Source organism: Leuciscus leuciscus (assembly GCF_965113295.1).
Source record: "Leuciscus leuciscus genome assembly, chromosome: 12".
NCBI classification, from domain to species: domain Eukaryota; kingdom Metazoa; phylum Chordata; class Actinopteri; order Cypriniformes; family Leuciscidae; genus Leuciscus; species Leuciscus leuciscus.
The window spans coordinates 3,298,098-3,317,507 of record NC_138736.1 but is presented as its reverse complement, the minus strand read 5'-3'; the positions used below and the strand labels follow the sequence as shown (position 1 = coordinate 3,317,507).

Sequence of the window (19,410 nt, the reverse complement as noted above, 5' to 3'; positions counted from 1 at the left end):
TGTTTCAATATTGCTAAGACCTTCGAACATCGGCAAGATCTCGTTCATTTATTATAATGCAGTACCTGTACTTAGCATGCTAATAACACATTTCATCTTTCTTTTGCAACAGAGTAACTGAAGTGCAAGCATTAACATTTTCAAATTAAAATGAACATTAAAAAAAAAAAAAAAAAGAACAATAAAAAAAATCGTATGTTATTTAATACCCAACTGTATAAATGGTTTGTTGAAAAGCGACGGTTTATAATGATTTCAGTTATCTTTAAGAGGCATTTGCAGTTAAGCAGCGTTGTAAGGCTAGTTTCGGAGAAAGATGGAGAGACATTTTGAGAGCCTCGATCTCTCCTCTTTTCCCCAGTTCATATAAATAATATCTGTATGAAGTCCGAGCAGTGACTCACTGAACCTGTGGCCGTGAAGAGGACGACGAGCGCAACAACGACAACAAAGTTGCAAGCAAACAAAATCAGAATCTGCGAGGGTTCAAATGATATTTCCCCCCTTTTCAAATGAACTGTGAAGATGCATAAACAGCTTTATGGAAGATATCAAGCGCTTGACTTGATGAATCACGTTTGGATTATTTCTGAGCTCATTATTACTTGTTCAGTTGCTCAGGTAGACAGTTAGTTATCCACTCGACTCCACATGAAGCAAAAACCAAAGTACAGCTGGGTGAAACAACAATATAAATAATGTTACGCCTCTTTGAGACAACTGCCATGGAAAGGCACCAGAAACACCTGCAGTTATTAAGTTTCATCAACATCATTTCAAATTTAAAAACATCTGCTCTTTAGAATTAAAGGTGGAACAATAAATTTAGACTGGCAGAAAGTTATTATTTTTTTATATTATAGAGCACTGGCTCCTATAAAAGGACCAAATAAAGCGCAGCATGATCAGCTTCCCTTGAATGTTCGGCATCAGAAGAGCAGGAGAAAAATACAGGAAGACTTCAGTCCAATGCAAGAAGCTTCTTCATCGACTAACAAGCACATGTACACGGGGGGTGAGGAGAGGCGACAGAAAACGACAAGCTCGGAATGAATAGTGCCCTTTTTGTGGCCAAAGAGAAAAAAACATAGTACTTTTGTGTAATATTCCACCTTTGGAGGAAAGGAAACTGAATTGTCTTACTGTTTTCGTGGAAAAAGGAAAAGTTCAGGTGTTGCTTCATTACGTCGTTTTGCTACATTTGCAAATGTAAACGTTTGTCAGAGCCAAACTCCGGGCCCTTATTCAGATGCATATCAACATCTCATGTAGAAAATACTTTGTACAATATATCAGGCACTGATAATGTGATTTTACTATTAACAACCTAGAAAAAAAAAAAAAAAAAAAAATTTTTTAATTCCTTCCCAAATTTCTAGAGTAATAAGAATTGCATCCCAGCAACTAAGGCAGCAGCTTTAAAAGTTTCCGATGGAATTCTGTGACTTGAGTTACCTAACAATTTCAACTTCAGAAAAAACGAACAGAAAACCATAAGACATTTAGTATGTTAACTATAAATGTTGTCTAATTCAGCCATACACATTCCCTGAGGATGCTGGATGTTTGTTAAGTTTCCTACACTGAGCCACACATGCAGAAACACATCCTCATTTTCATCACAACATTTCATAAATCTGTGGATACACACACGACGACGACGACGACGAAGCATTGAGTTTGAGTAGATGTACCTTGCTTGCTGAACTGCCTTGTCGAAAATTACACATCTGGACTAACGAAAATATATCTCGAGTAGCTACATGTACCGATGTCTTCAAAAAGTCTTTAAAAGTGTGTGTGTTTGGGAGCTCCTACAGAAATGCTAAGCTGACTGAAGTTTCTAGCATTAGGCACCTTGATCCGCCTTGGCACATTTCAAGCACTGGGGATTGGTTGTGCTGGGACTCATTGGTTGGAGGGTTCGGCGCTGGCCTCGGGGACGGCCCGGTGGAGGCCTCGCTGGATGTGAGTTGTGAAGTCGTATTTGTCGGAGCAGGAGTGCAGACAGATGCTGCACTGGAAGGGCCCGCTCTCCCCGTGGCAGCTCATGTGGAGGGCGTACAGGACCTCGTCCAGGAACACGATCCCACAGTGAGCGCATTTACTCGAGAGCTCGTCCTGCGTGGCCTGATCCACCATCTCCGGTTTGGGGGTTTGGGAAGTAGAGCGTTCCTCTTCGGGTTCCTCCGTCTCGGAAACAGGCGACACTCGTTTCTCGGCGACGGGAGTCCCGTTGGGCGTCGGACTGGGTTTGGAATGTTTCATGGCGAGGTCGAGAGGCGTGTCGTTTTCGGGACCGGATGGGGTCGGTGGGGGGAAATGAGGAGGTAAGCTGAAGGCAGGGTAAGGCACAAAGCTTTGGCACGGATTGGGAAGGCCGGCTACAGGGCTCAGGTATTGACCCGGGTTGCCCGGCACTGACATCTTGTACTTAGTCCAGAAGCGCAACCAGTCCGACTCGTTTTGCAGGTCGTTGTGGAGGAAGGGGAGGCTGAAGAACGGGTACTGGTACTTCTCAATGGGACTTCCAGGAGGAGAGTAGCTGGCCTGCTTTGACGGGCGCATGTACTTCTCGATGGGACTGCCCCGCTCCGAGCCACCCTTACCGTCCCCAACGTGGGGTCCCGATCCAAGCCCGTTCCCCTCGGCCCCTCCATCCGCGGGACTCTTGTGCATATGCAGCGGTGGCATACGCTTGTGGATCTCCAGCGTCTGGTTGACGAGGAACGCGTGGGTTGAGAGGGGGCTAGGGTGACTTTTGGGTCCTGAGGGACCGAAAGACTCATATTTAGCCAGCTGGGATTGGGCCTCGGCACGTGATATAGAGCCGTCGGATCCGGGTTCCTCAGTCCTCCTCTCTAACGGGCTGCCGTTGAGACGCTCCTCGCTGTTGACCCGCTGCTGTTTGGACCCCACCTGCTCCTGCGGGACGGGCTCCGGGTTCAGGCGCTTACGTGTCCGTCGACGGATGATCTGCTCGCCGTTGTTTTGCTTGATAATGTTCAGCGGTCTGGGGGTCTGGAAAAAGAGACGTGGAAATTACTTTTCAGAGCTATGTTGAAGTTGTGGTTGTGGTTGTGATTATGAAAATACTTCATATTTATGAATTAGTGATTAACAATTCATTATACAGTCAAAACACGTATAAGCCTTTTTTCAAGATTTACGCATTTCTATTAATAGTATAATTCCATCAAATTGAATTGAATAATCCTTACATATTATGTATTAAGAATTTTAAATGAGTTAAAAAAAAAACCTAGAGCTTAATAAAACATTTTGTTAAATCTTAATGTGATTCGTATTAAAAAAAAAAGTTTAAAATTTATATAAAATGTGTTATTAGGCTCTAGTTTCTTAATTCATAATATGTAAGGATTATTCAATTCAATTTGATGGAATTTTACTATTAATTGAAAAGTGTAAATATTGAAAAAAAGGCTTTTTAGTGTATTTATGAATTATTAGCTATATCCTTGTTGGAATTGGTATCAATGACATGATTGTCATTTTTCGTGTCTATACATTTATTCAAATAAACAAAAATTCAGGAGAGGAATAAAGTGATAAATAGCTTGATATAATGAAGACCAAAATATATATATACATTTATGAATTAGTAATGAATAATTCATTACATTTGTACAAAAAAACCTTTTACCTTGAAAAAAAATATATATATATATTTTTTTTAATAATAATTACAGAGGTGTACAGTTTTTAATTATTATTTACTTTCTAGATAAACCGCAATCATCAAAACAATGTTAAAACAACAAGAACACAAAGAATACATTTCTAAGAATTTACATTTTTAAAAGCCTAAAGAACAAAGTCGCAACCAGAGAGTCTATGTTAAAAATATGACATTTTAATAGTTTATTTGGGAATGTTTTTTTTTTACAACCTCCATGAGTGTGAACCAAACAAACAAACACTCACACGCTTCCCTGTGTCTGTGTGTGTGTGTGTGTGTGTGTCTGTGTCTGTGTGTGTGTGTGTGTGTGTGTGTGTGTGTGTGTGTGTGTGTGTGTGTGTGTGTGTGTGTGTGTGTGTGTGTGTGTGTGTGTGTGTGTGTGTGTGTGTGTGTGTGTGTGTGTGTGTGTGTGTGTGTGTGAGACTGAACCAGATTCATTTAAAGCCTCATAAACAGGTCTCTGATCTAATATTGTGATTTCAGTCAAATGATCAGTCATCCCTTCTGGGACTCACAGGACACACTCCTGTAATTAGACTGGTTAGCGTAATAATCTGCCATCAAACGCCTATTAATAACAGCTTTATTTTCACTGGACTACATCATAGCCAAGCTCCAAAAATCAAGGAAGTACTACGAGTCCATGAGCGAACAACAGAAGAGATTTTCAGCTCGACTAGCAGAAATCGACGAGTGGAATCGTTATCAATTGTGTTACTTTACGAGAAAAAGCCAGAGGTAACCGTATGTTCCCTCTCATTTCTCATCCTCTACGTCTTACGCTCAAATGGAAACTACTGTGGTTGGAGAGATGAGAGATATGCATATTTCCTCTGGTGGCAGACCTGCGACTGGAGGGAATAATGGAGCACTTGTCTGTAATCTATTTTCCTGAGCTGGAGATTCTGTCCTGGTAGGCAGCGGCTCGGGGGAAACTTCAGTAAGGTGACACAACTCATCTACTCTCTGCTACACTGCCAGACACATTCTTCCAAGCCAGAGATCACCCACGATCACCCAGAGCCAGAGATAATTGGCAGAGGAGTCCCGTCAGGCGTCGGGCCGCCACTCGCCTCTGTAGCTCGGATAAGGAAAGAACGGGAGGCTTGGGATGGCTAAGTGTTTCAGTATGAGAGACGGAACATATTTCTCTGGTACCCTTTAAAAAGCTGTATATATATAAAAAAAATAATTTATGCAAACATGTAGCTCCAACAAAGCCGCCTTTGGCTCCGCACCATATGTTCCAGGGGAAGAAACAGGAGATGCATATTTTCAAGAATGTTTGACCACTGGGGGCCGGAGTTACAGCTAAAACAAATCTCTCTGTGTTGCTTAACTTCAGCTAATGCGCTGTGATGGATGGTGTTAAAACGCAAGCGTCAGGCCGGCTGTCTGTCTGAAGAGAGGACGGGATAAACAGCAGATAAAGAAAGAGTGCCCTCTACTGCTGGACCCTGTCAGGCCCTCACTGCACACGACTGAGCGGACGTCTCTTCTGTCCAACTGGGGATTATTCCTTCTTTTAAATGGACATTGCTTGATTTATCAGCTGGCTATGAGTTCTTGACTTTTCAGTTTCTAATACCAAACTAGAACAGAGACGATACAAGTCTAAAACTAAAGCCGTTGATTACATTACTTACTGTAAAACTACTGAGAAAAGGGGGATTAAGTTTGGTGGTCCTGCACAGTATTTAATAGTACTATTTAAGCATTGCACAGTATGAAGAAAACTAGAAAAGGAGATCATTCTAGCAGACATAGCTTTTTGTGTTTCTTGTAAAAAATCTTTAAAAATTATAATAATAATAATAATATATTTTTTTATTATTAATTTTAAAAGCCCTAAAATGTGCAACTACTCCACCCCCACAATAAATACACACAAAAAATGTATAAAAAATATATAATTAATGTGTACGCCACTAAAATGTGCATGACGCAAAATGAACATTAATTCTACAAAAAGTCACATTTTGTATAAAAAAATGTAAAATAAGGCAAAATATAATAATTGTGTATGATACTAAAATGTGCAAACACACACACACACACACACACACACACACACACACACACACACACACACACACAATATTTATAATAAATGTGAATGACAAAGATAAAAAAAAAATCAATTATACAAAAAGACATATTTTGTATAAAATAAAAAATAAGGCAAAATATAATAATTGTGTATGGTATTAAAATGTGCAAAAATACACACACACACAAAATATTTAGAATAAATGTAAATGACAAAGATAAAAAGAAAATCAATTATACAAAAAGTCATATTTTGTATAAAATAAATCAAAAATAACCCAGAAAAAACATAATAATTGTGTACGACACAAAAAGAAAATGTATTTGTATTAATAACAAAAATTTGTATTTTGTATACATACAGTACACTGTATATAAATACATATTTTGTAATAATATAGTTAGTCAGCAATCTTGGGTGTCTCTCTATCTTTTTAATGTGCTTTAAGTGGCTCAGAGCTAAAGACCCTCGTGTGAAACAGAGGAAATGGTTTGTTTTAAACACTGAAAGGTATTTAATGCTCAAATGAGCTGGAGGGTCCGTCTCGACCGCGCTGTCCGTGTCTGCTATTCCAGCTATTTTAATTATTTCTATCTTTTGGGCTTTCTTGTTCCAGCGGGTGGCCAGAGTTCAGAATCCGAGAGGACTTTTAGGAGAACGCTCGGCATGTTCTTTCTGCGTCCCACATAGAAAAGCATCACGACGGTGAGTTTTATGTCGGGCTCTGACACACGGCTACGGCGCATGTCGGGTCCGATTATTAGAAGATAAAATCTGACAGACATTTATTATTGCAATGTGTTCTGGCATGAGGAGTCCAGACCTCCATTTAGGGCTCTCTACAGTGTGCTTTTATGAGGTGCTATTATGAAATGATTTCTGTACAGCATATAAAAGTTTTTATTCAAAAGTATAAAAATACTACTGGAAGCCGACTGCCAGGCTGACATGAAGGACACGGTCTCCGCTGCGCCCGCGTCATCATCACAGCGCCATCACTGAAACAGTCACTCGATTATTTATCAAACCGAGAACCCGAAAGACTTCAAGAGATTCTCTACTAACAGCCCCAGCGTCTCTTTCCTCGGCTCCACGAATCACACTACTGAAGATGACTCAGCGTCTTAAAGCTGAAACCAGAAACAGAAACATCACGCAAACAAATCCTGCATCCAATCGGCAGTGTTTCGAGGGATCCTGAGGGCTTCGAGAGACGTCTTGTTTATTAGCTTCTAGTGGAGTGTGACGTGTACACAACCTGATGGTCCACTGCAGAAGCTACTTTACAGTAAGAGAACAAGAAAAGACTGTCCATGCAGTCCACCGCTGGCTTTAGATCATCTCACCACACATATTAAGTATCATCAAAGATGAGCACTGAGATAGAACTAATAAAATACAGATCCATATACGCTTTTGCTAGTTTTGTAGACAAGCCGAGGGAAATTCACCAGAACTGGATGCAATCATCGTACAAACGTGAATAAAAAAATAAAAAATCTCTCTTTTCAAGATAAGCATAAGAAGAGGAGAGTCTCAGAAGGTTTAAGGCCATAACAGATTACATCAAATATTCCAGATCCAATGATTATTATGTATTTCCTTCATTAACGTTCTGGATTGTCTACATTCTTCCAGTATGGACAGAGTCGACATGCCATATTAAAATCTGCTACTATCAAGAAGATCAGTGTGACTTACAATATTTTTCTGTCAGCAATCAACTTTCAAATGCATTCCCTGTGATTATTTAAAGGTTTTCAGTGGTTATATGTCACTTCTGTATAGCCTGGGCTCTGGAGAAACACACAACATGCCTCAAGCTCACTAAACACAAGATTTAGGTATTGGAGGATTAATGAAAATGCTGAATTATTATTATTATTGTACACTACAGTTCAAAAGTTTGAGGAGAGTACAATATTGTAACTTTTCAATTGATAATAAAGAAATGTTTCTTGATCAGCAAATCAGCGTAGAATGATTTCTGAAGGATCATGTGACACTCAAGACTAAAATCAGCTTTGCATCACATGAATAAATTACATTTTTAAATATATTTAAGTAGAAAACCATTTAAAATTGTAACAATAATATTTCAGGATTTTACTGTATTTTTGATCAGATAATTTCAGCCTTGCTCAGCATAAGAGATGTCTTTCATAAACATAAAAAAAAAAAAAAATAATTCATACCGACCCCAAACTTTTGAACGGTTTTCAAATCAATGTCTATTCTTGCTTCCTCAACATTAAAAAATAAAATCGTTAAGGAGACGAATCATTATTTGTAACTGGAATCAGAACCAATAAAAAAAAAAACATAAGATTAGTAGAAATTAATATTCCTATAATACAGCTACTATTTGCATATAAATGTGGTAATTCACCAATAACAATAAATGTCGGTGCATTCATTACGATTTAGATTTTTTAAACGCTTGGAAAGACATGAAAGTCAGCACAAAAAGTGAGAACAATTAAGCCATCTGAGCAATAATTCTCATAAATCTCTCATTGTTCTCTCCGTGTACTGACTTTAGGCCTGAAGAATAACTGAAGCCACTCTCATTAAATCCATCTTCCCTCTGCTTATAATATCAATGTGATCTCAGTTGTAAAGCTATCAAAAACGGTTTCCGTTTCCCTGAAAGCCACGGCCAATCCCACTGTTTGTGTCTCAGGAACCCCGAGCAAAGACTGATGGAACTCCAACATAAATGTCAAAGTTAGAAAAACGTACGGCGTGAGGAAACGTATTTACTCCAGACAGTGTTTAATGTGGGGCCGTAAATAGAGCGTACAGTATTTCACAGGCCTGGCTGTGAAGCGCTCATTGATCGCAAGGCTCTGTGATGAGGCAGATGTGAGGGGTCGAGCCACCAGGTGCCGTGGCCCCTGAAAGAGCCTGTTGTGATCCGGTGCCTGACCGCTTTACCCCAGTCGACCACACTGATTCAGTCGGCCCCTGTATCCCAGTCTGTGCCACCCAGGCTCTGCTCCCGAAAGCCCGAGGCCACTGAGGAAAAAGAGCGCTTCCAACACTGCATATCAAGACAGGAAAAAACCGAAACACTCACAGACCTGACCCAATTCTGAAGGAGCTCCAAAGATTAAACGCGAAAGCCAACGCTAAGTCCGTGCACAATACCGCTTCTGTTTCTCCGGCTTAATCACTCACATGTCTGTTTACTCGTCGTGTTGATCCAGACATCATTTTTTAAAGGAAGTAGAAGAACGCTAGAACACTTTCAAGGCTGCAGACAAAGCTTTAGGTACAGTCACAGATGGACATTCAGATCTGAATTAAATTGGGAGGGCAGAGAACTGCGAGGCAATAAAGCAAATCAAATTAAGTCAATTTGTGACCGAGTCCAGAAACGAGCAGTTTCTTTTCTTTGGGCACAATAACACACTTTCTAACTTTGCTTTATGCATTTACGCAGAAAGCGTTGTGTAGAGTAAGTGCAACAGTGTCCACACACTTTTTCAGTGGCCTTGTTTTCCGGAAGTGTTTTTCCAATTCATTATTCTCATAGAGATTTATAAGCTATGAATCAAATCAACCAGCCACGAGGTGAGTCACAACACTAAAAACTTTGATTTGAAGCAGAAAAGTATAGATATTTATGTCATAATTCTCTGATTGTTGGATTTTTTTTTGCAGATTCATGGGTAATGTAGTTTTTCACCAGGAATTCTGCTGTTAAACATGATTATTTAAAAAGTAATAAATAAATAATTAGGATGGCGGATGGCTTTAACAAAAGCAATTACCACTGATTAACAACCTTGTAGCTCAAAGTAAGTCTTTAAACGTTAAACATATTTGTTTTTGTTTCCACTATTCCAAACAATATGACTTTTATAGGCTTTGGAATGCAGAAAGAGATATTTAACATAATGTCAAGCTGCTTTTTTCCATACTATGAAGGTGAATGGGAACTAGAAACAACATAGTCACCATTCACTTCACTGTATGGAAAAAGGCAGCTTGGACATTCTGCTAAACGTCTCTTTTTGTGATCCACGCGAGAAAGAAAGTCATCCGTCTCGACTGAGGTTTTAAGGTTGTGCCAGGAGCCATTGTGTCCGTCTCAGGTTTTAAGGTCAGGTGTTTGTTAGGACTGTGGGAAGTAGGGCTCCCAGCTGGTGCAAAATTACTTCCATAGGGCCATTAGCTGACTTCAGGGTATGGGGAAGGCCAAAAGGGCTATTCCCTCGGGATCCTCGCCTGACAGCGCGGAAATGAAGCGATCAAACCGAAGCTGCTACGCTGTCACCTCTCCATTCATTTGAACTCTGTTTCTGCGATTTGTGGGTGGGCTGGCGAGGCGTTTGCACTGATGTTTTCTTAGTTTCCCCCTTACCGAGTGCAGCTTCTGATAGAGGCCACACGCGTTGCACACGTAGCCGCCGTTGGCATTCTTCCTCCACAGCGAGGTCTTGGTGGTCAGACAGTTGGCGCAGAAGACCCCCGAGCCCCGCCGTCTCTGAAATCATAAAAAACAAAGAGAGCCAAAATGAGTTTTCAAAAAAAAAAAAAAAAAGAAAAAAAAAAGTGAGCTGCAGAGAAAAAGAGGGATTGAGATTCAAGCTCAGCATGGAGATGGGAGCTGAATGTAAAAAGAGAGCAAGAAAGGTAGGAAAAAGGCAAAAAAATCCCAAGACTCAGTAGGGTGTAGCTGGATTTGACAGCTCTGATGGTGACGGACACAATGCATCCAATCAGAAAGCCAGGATTAGGCGTGATTAATAGAACCAAGCTGATTCCAACACTAATTAACCTTCCTGTGATGTATAGGCTTTGTTAGATACTACTGTGTCAGCGACAACACCGCCAGCTTCAAACTGGGTCGCTCGCACCGGCCTGACATAAATATTTTGATCTTTCAATAAATGTCTCTTCTCAAACACATGCATGACGTGAACCTTTAAATACATGGCCGCAACTCAAAATATCTAGTAGCTTGAAATATTGCACTCGACTGTGAGAGAAGGGGAAAACATAAACTCAAGTAGGGGAAAAAAAAAAAAAGGAGAGAGAGATATAGCCGCATGAATCATCCGCCGGGAACGGACAGAACTAAAAAGTGAATCCCGAGAGTCAGCCGAGGCAAATCACAGGAATTATCTCGCTTATGGCCCCTGTAAAACTCGTTTAGGCTTATAGAATGTGTACGATTTATTTAGCCTAACTTCAGACGGCTTGCGCAGGGAGCACATTTCTCCTGCCAGAAAAGTACAATGCTCCTAATTGTGCTCTAATACATTTAGAATGGAAAGCTTTCTGCAGACATAATTTTGGCATCGAGTCGGTAGAGCTTTTTTGGCAGGGAAAGGGGGCACTTGATTCATCGGGTGTTTCACAACGTATCAGTAAAAAGTTTTGGGCCGCCGCCAAGCTTCCTATAGGGTAATTTTTCCGTCCAGATGCGCCATTGGAGGGCCGTGCAACAGCTAAACTAATTATGATCTCACCTTCGAAGATGCTCGCTCACTCTACGGTTCGACATCTCACATTAATCATAGATATGTAGGAAAACGAATGTGAAAAGAGAATGAGGGACGGTAGCCCGCACGACCATAAAGAATAAAAATGATGGCAATAACTTAATGAGATGGAGCAATGTTTTCCATGAGCTATCAGCAAATGCAAAGTCACTCTGACAACTGGCCTTTGCAACCGCAGAGCATCATTCTGATGCACGCAGCATTTCAGGGAAAGAGGGAGGGATCTCTCGCCCTTACTGTGCACATAAAACAAAAGTTACTCGATGAAGATTCATAAACACTTTTCTAATGGCTCTCCGCAGCAATAATGACTCGACCCTTACATTAAAGGGATAGTTGTTCCAAAAACTATGATGACTTTATCATCATTTACTCACCCTCAAGTTGTTCCAAACCTGTATGAGTTTCTTTCTTCTATTGAACACAAAATAAGATATTGTGAAGAAATGTTGGTTTTCAAACGGTTGATGGTAGCCAGTGACTTCCATAGTAGAAAAAAAAAATAGTCTATGACTACCGTCAACTTTCAACAATCTTTAAAATATCTTCTTTAGTGCTCAACAGAAGAAACAAACTCATAAGTAAATGATGACAAAACTATCCCTTTAAGCATTACACTTAGCCAAATCAATAGTTTCATCCCTTGCAAAAAGTATGTTTGGTGGTTTTAGATGCTAATATTATCAGCACTTCTGTTAAATATGCAAGTTTGTAATTCCAGACCTGTATGACCTTCAGTGAAACGAGATATTAGGGAGAGAAAACAGACTCAAATATTTTTCAAAATATCTTCTTTTGTGGTCTGAAAAAAATGTATTCATACAGGTTTGGAACAACATGAGCATGCATATTTTTAGGGTGAACTATCGCTTTAAGAGTGCAAGATGTCAGGCATATCCTCCAACACAAACCCACAATACCTTGCTGGAAGATTATCTCAAAATCGAATTACGGCTCATTAACGTCAAAATCAGTGCTTTCTTACAACCTTTAAGCGAGAATGTATATATTTTCTGATCTCAGTGGGGTTTTTTAGAGGGCCACATGCTAGTCCTGACAGTTTAGACATGATTGATTGATTTATTCTTTCCTATCCTGTTCTAGCGTTACAAGCCAAACAAAGTGTCCGTCATCAGCTATGTGGATTTCTCTCCCTGGCCTTCTGGGCTCCAGAGCCAAATCACTCACACGTGTTCTGCAGTCCTTCACTGCACAACAGCCCCAGAGAGTTAATATACATGCAACCTATACACAAATCTGATCATTCATCTTGTTGGTCATATCATTCATTTGTGCTGGGCCTCCTGTTTAGCCATCTAGAAAGCTTATAGAGTTAGTGAGCCAAAAGTGTTGGATTTAAAATGAAATAAATCAAAAGCTCAGACACTCAGGCTGATCGTATCTGCATCTGTGTGATAATGGCTGTTTCAATGTTAGAATTAATCTGACTCTTGTATGTCCAGCATTTTTATCAACGGGCAGAGTAAAAAAAGTCTCCAATTGATGAACATTAAGTTTATGTTCACTGTATAACCCAATGCCTTACATACTATTTTAAAAGTACAAGTGAGTTTTCCTAGCATGATTCAGTTCAACCAACAACTTACATTTACAACTCGGCAGGAACTCGCTAATAAACAACCAACTATACACACAAGCTAGACACAGGGATTGCAACAACAACTGGCTGGACTAATATCAGGTCAGAGGGACTTCCAAAACAATCCAAAGTTAGTCGACAACACGCATACAAGGAAAAATACATTAAATAAGCAAACATGGCACAAGCATTACATTATACGTATGAGGGCAGGGTCAAATAAAGTGTCTAAAAAAGTTGTTATTGCCCCAAAAAAAAAAGTGTTTTCACTTAAAATGGTCCGAATCTGCCATTAAACAGCCTAAATAGTGACACTGAAATAGTAAACCAACACGCATTTGGACTTTGACTCAAAATCTTAGTTAATTAGAAACCTTATAGCAGTGGCTCTCAACCAGGTCTCAATCAGTAAACAGGTCTCGAGATGACTTACAATTTAAAATAAGCATTAAAATAAACTAAAACAACTAAAAATCAAAATTTATTTTGATTCATGTCCTCAAAAACTTTTTCTTTCTTTGAAGAACCAGGCACTTTCTTGGAAAACCAGGATATATGAGGTAGCCTAATTGTAAAAGTGTGATTTCTAGCTCTATTTTACAATGAATATATATTTTTATGCCAAAATCTACCATATTTTATCGGATGGAAATTGTGAAGAATTTTGATTTTTTTTTTAAGTCCTTATGGATAATCATTTCCAGTAAATCAAGACTGGAAAAGCCATGTAAATTCATTGTTTTAAAAAAGTGGGATCTCAGAGCAAACATTCAGCTCTTAAAACTTTAAGAGATTTAAAATATAATTTACAGAATCTAGAAGGCTTTTGAATATTGTTGTGGACACTGGTTGAGAACCACTGCCACTGATAACTAGGCACAACACGCATCTAAATGAAAAATACATAAAATAAGCAAACATGGCAAAAGCATTACATTATACGTATGAGGGCAGGGTCAAATAAAGTGGGAGTGTGAAAAAAGTTGAGATGTGAATGTCTGTGAGGAGGGGGTCGTGGGTCAATTACACAGGAAAGCCCAGAAATAGCCTTCCCCTGTCGAACGGTGCAAAATCCCAGACTTCCTTTTCAATTATCAACTGGACCGCCATCTGTAAAAACGAATGCGTACCTTGCCTTGCCAGGTTCTGTTGTTTTATCTCTTTCTCCCTCCATTACATCTCAGAAAAAGGACAAGTTGGCAAGGGAAAATAAGAATAAAAAAAAAACCCTGCACGTTTTCCTGGCTCGCTGCAGCTGCTCACCAAAGGAGAAGGAGGGGAGGCGAACAAGAGAAAGCCCTGATTGTCTTTGTTTTCCCAAAGTGTAACGCGATTTTTCTCGCCTGCCACGTCTGGCCGTGCTGTGAGGTGATGCATTGTTTTTTTTTCCGCGGGCTAGAAGGGCCGTAGAGATCCCAGGTCCTGTCTGATCCCGGGTCTGCTCCAGTTTATCACTGTATCTGCGTGATCCTTGCTATCCGTCACGGCATTCGTGCATTATCACACAGCGCTATCACTGGTTAAAACACCACCAATCATAATCAGAACAAACTTTGTCATACCTTTCATCTGCACTCGGGATGAGGCGTCATAATAAGCTGGATAATTTCTACATTTCCAGACAGACAAAAGGTATGTGTACAGGTAGGGCAGGGTTAGAGGTTCTCGCGGTAAACAACAAAATGGCTGTTCTTGTTTGCATTGCGGGCTGTGATGAATGACCGTGCTGCACTCTGCTGCTTTCTGTGGGTGTAGCCTGTGCTTTCTGTTTGTGCGTGATTGATTACGCATGCCTAACACTAGGCGCTCGAGGGAGTCCGACTAATTCGGTCCTGGTGAGAGGAATCTGAAGTAATTAGAGGCAGGACCTAATTACATCTATTTATTTAACAAGCATGTTCCCACAATCCCATAAAGCTCTCCATTAAAAGCTTCTAGTCTCAGGTGAAAGAGGCGGGGAAGAAACATCACACCTTTCTGTCTTAAAACTATTATGGTAATCAGCTGCTCTCGAGGCTTCGCAACCATTGTGAACATTCGGCACTAAACAATGCGCTGTCTATGAAAAATGACCTGGAAATAATAGCTTTCAGCACCAGGGAGATTTTCAGGCCTCTGCGACGTCAATCCAACAAGTCAGTTCTGGTGAGGTGGACAGCAAAATCATGCCTAAAAGCAGAGACAGTGAAAATGATGAGGGGGAAGCAAGCGATGCTTGGAGACTAAGACACATCACAGATGTAATATGTGAAAATAAGGGATAATAATGCATTTGGCATGTCGTCTGGATGTAAGAGCGAGGATTCTTTGGTTTAAAGGGGGTGATTTGCACACAAAGCTGGTGAAATGAAATTACATGTAATTCACTTAGGCAATCCGCGGGGCCTCTTGCATTAAATAAACAATTATTTAATCAGTTGCGGGGAAATTAGGTGAACCCCTACTGACAATTTCAATTTCTGAAATCCTGCCTCAACTTTTCAAGGCTCAGGCGGTGCCGTCGAAACGCCATCGGCAAACATCTGGATACAATTGCAGACATATATCGAACCATCAAGTCCTATCTTAGGTGGATGTTTTACCGGGTTTACGCAAATCCGAAGTCTCTAGCTGAAACGGAGTCCTAATTATATAATTCAGTTTGATAAATAAGGTTTAATATATTCCGTGAAAGCTTCATTCCTCCTAGAATCTGGGAGGCCACAGTTCAGGGTAATATTCCCACATCACGTCCTCATTTCTTCACGATGCTCTCGATATGCTTCACGGCAGGAAGAAGTCTATACAAAGTAATAAGGACGGTCTCAAATCATCTGTAGGCAATCTGAAGAGTTTTTAAGCAATTATTCAATTAGGTATGGGCGAGCGGGGCTAGTTGTCACACATTTTACTATACGAATAATATTTCTCAGGGTACGTTCTACTTTTCTGAATGTCTGTAAACTTAACATTTCTGCAAGTTTAAAGTCTGTGAAGTGTCTATAAAAGTTGTTATTGCCCAAAAAAAAAGAAAAGTGTTTTCACTTAAAATGGTCCGAAGGTGAATATGCCATTAAACAGCCTAAATAGTGACATTGAAATAGCATTTGGACTTTTGACACAAAATCTTAGTTAATTAGAAACCTTATAGCAGTGGCTCTCAACCAGGTCTCAATCAGTAAACAGGTCTCGAGATGACTTACAATTTAAAATAAGCATTAAAAGAATTAAAACAAGTTTAAAATATGTTTTAATTTTATTTTGATTCATATCCTCAAAAACTTTTTTCTTTTCTTTGAAGAACCAGGGTTTTCACTTTCTTGGAAAACCAGGATATATGAGGTAGCCTAATTTTAAAAGTGTGATTTCTAGACCTATTTTACAATGAATATATATTTTTATGCCAAAATCTACCATATTTTATTGGACAGAAATTGTGAAAAAAAGAAAAGATTTTTTTTTTTTTTTTTGTCCTTATGGATAATCCTTTCCAGTAAATCATGACTGGAAAAACCATGTACATTTTTTTTTTTTTTTTTGGAAAAAGTGGGATCTCAGAGCAAACATTCAGCTCTTAAAACTTTAAGAGATTTAAAATATAATTTAGGGAATCTAGAAGGCTTTTGAATATTGTTGTGGACACTGGTTGAGAACCACTGCCACTGATAACTAGGCCCCAATCGCCCATGTTAAACATGCAAGTTGCAACTGTAGATTCACCATGAGGATCTAGAAATGTACAGTAAACGAAAGAGAGAAACCTGCCACAGCTGACCCGTTCCCTCCGCTAACACAAAAACTCTCAGAGGACATAGGCTTCGGCTTTCCGTTCAAAGACAGAACCTTCTGTTATCTCTATCCAAATCCCCATCCATCCCTTTTGTCCTGCCCTGCGTCGTACCCCGCCGCTACACGAGACCATCTGAGCCTGGGCTTTCTCTCCAAATCAGATCGAATCGGAGGACATGATCAAAGACAGACGGCTCTCTATATGGAAGTGTGAAGCGCAGATATCCATTTGCACTCAATGGGCTTATGGTTGCAGTCATGAGAGTCGCCTATTGTACTGCAAAAAATCAAAGACCTCCTTCCTTCTCCTGCAAATAGAATGCGTCTTTATGTATTCTGGAATAATCTATTCCAGAGGCCGAACAATACTCCGGTCTCTCCTTACCGCTACAAAGGCATTAGGCCTTTTGACACTATCGCTACACCCGTATCCCCTTATCTAGGTCTTCCTTAGATATGTGGTATCCTCTTCTGAGAATCTGTTCCGAGGACAAATCCTGTCCCGGTGACAGGAGAGGAAATCCGGATACGCCACAGCTGGCCTCTAAATGTGTCATCTCTGTGAGGTTCTCTTCAATGCTGTTTGCGTCGACTCGTCCTGGATGTCATAACACGGGGCCAAGCTGACCCAGGACAATAGTTAAAGTGACTGACAATGACGGGCAGGGAAAGAGAGCACAGAGTTCAGGCATGACTTCACCAGCACACCTGCTCGAGTGTCAGAGAGGACGAGGGGTTATTGCCCGAACTACAAATCAACATCGTCTACAAGCTCGGTTAAACTATCAAAATATGAGGAAAATACTGTATGTTTTTCAAATATTTTACAAGTGAGGGAAGAACAAAATGCTGTACTTGGTTAAGGTATATCAGACAAAATTATTTGGCAAAAATAAAATAAAAAATACTATGCAAAAACAATGTGTAGAAAAACAAAAAGCTCACAAAATTGTTAATAGATTTTTATTAATATTTGAATAAATGTGTAGGTCTGAATTCTCCTATAGGCTGAATGATATTTGAATATGAATACATATATGGGTCAATTACTTTTTTTTGTGTGAATCTTTTTTTATTTTTTTATTTTTTATTCATAAAATATGCAATTTATATATACAACACTTGAATAAAACTTTTATGATTTTTTATTTCTGAATAAAAAGCAGGAGGGCATACAAGCAAAAATGTCTAATTATATAAATTCTAAAAAGCCTAATTAAAACAATCCTTTAATAGTAGTTTGGTAAAAAAAAAAAAAAGAAAAAAAAAAAGAAGAAATTATATGTATATCTTCGAAAAAATTATGGGCTGTTTCAATGTAAAGTCTCTTAAAATATCAGATAATATTATAATAATAATAATAATATAAAATATAACATAATAATATGACCATCAGCATAAAGGTTATTAGTTCAAGCCAAAAAAAAAAAAAAAAAACTTTATCTTCATTAAATCTATATAAAAATATTTTAAAAATAATAAAGATGTGTACACTCTTACTCATTTTTAGAGACTTTTCTTAAAAAAAGGTCAGAACCCTAAACCAACATGAGTGAGTTTCTAAGAAACTGGCATGTGTTTTAAACAATATTTTAAAAGATGTTTCCTTTTGCTTAACATGAACACTCTTGCATGTCACTGACCTTACTGTATATTAGTTTGGCCTTCAGCCATGTCTCCAGCCAACTGATGCATGTTGCAAAAATAATACATAATATAATATAATATAATATAATATAATATAATATAATATAATATAATATAATATAATATAATATAATATAATATAATATAATATAATATAATATAATATAATATAATATAGCAGCAGATATATTGGAAGCAGATAGATAGGAATGATTGAGAAACAACAGATAGATTGGAAGGATTGAGAGGTATCTTATAAAATAAGACTTCACTCTGAAAGTTTCTGCCAAATATTTTCAATCTGCACGCCCAGGGCAAACAATCAGATTTTTTTTTTTTTTTTTTTACTATATAAAATAGAGACTGTGGGAACTGCCACTAGCAAAACTGTGGCACACTTTGCTTTAATAGTGTGTGCTGTAATATTGTGCGGAAAGAAGGACATAGAAACCTCAATTCACCTTGCCCTGGAGGGGAAACACAGGCCAACAGAGACATGTGAGGCGATCTATGTGTGGGAGAGAGAGACAGTCTATACTACACAACACCTGAATGTGAGCCGCCCCGTACGCTAACAATGACAGACATTTTCCACTCCACTACTGTTTCTCTGCTGTACATTTCACATAAGCTTGCTAAAGTAAGCCGTGGGCTGCTGCTGCTGCACATTTGTGGCTTTGCAACACACACACGTTACGAGAACGTCACTGTTGAGAATGAGCTGAACAGAAGTAAACCACATGCACATACACACACACACACACCGAGGTATTCACACCTAGCAAAAGCACACAAACTCTCGTCTTCCATTTACGTGCAATTAAGCCAACTGGAAAAACACTCAAAAAATATAACCAGGGCTTTTCAGCTCATATCAGTTTCACTGTCAGACATGAAGCATCACAATAATTGCCCTGTAACTCAGAACCCAATATTTTACTGTGCTCAGAGAAAATATCGAATTCACAAGGATAACACTCATACGCTTCACCTCAGAGAACCATCTGGCAAACGTGCCCACTCGAAAGCAGCGAGAGAGAGAGATTTTGTGGTGTAGGCAGTGACTGCGTGGGATCTGATATAGCAGTGACACCATTTCACTTGATAAACATGGTCAGATCTGGTTGAAGCA

At 39.2% G+C, this 19,410-nt stretch overlaps 1 protein-coding gene across 5 annotated transcripts in view; it reads right to left on the bottom strand.

The window, feature by feature from the left end:
- Positions 1 to 19,410, bottom strand: part of trps1 (trichorhinophalangeal syndrome I) — a 118,389-nt gene that overhangs the window by 352 nt on the left and 98,627 nt on the right. For all 5 annotated transcript variants that reach the window (XM_082185837.1, XM_082185840.1, XM_082185838.1 and 2 more), the window contains exons 6-7: positions 10,120 to 10,242; positions 1 to 3,021 (exon numbers count right to left, since the gene is read on the bottom strand). The exon at positions 1 to 3,021 is cut by the window's left edge and continues 352 nt beyond it. In XM_082185837.1, coding sequence (XP_082041963.1) covers positions 1,909 to 3,021; positions 10,120 to 10,242 — 1,236 coding nt within the window. In that variant the 3' untranslated portion in view covers positions 1 to 1,908. The remainder of the gene's footprint in view (positions 3,022 to 10,119; positions 10,243 to 19,410) is intronic.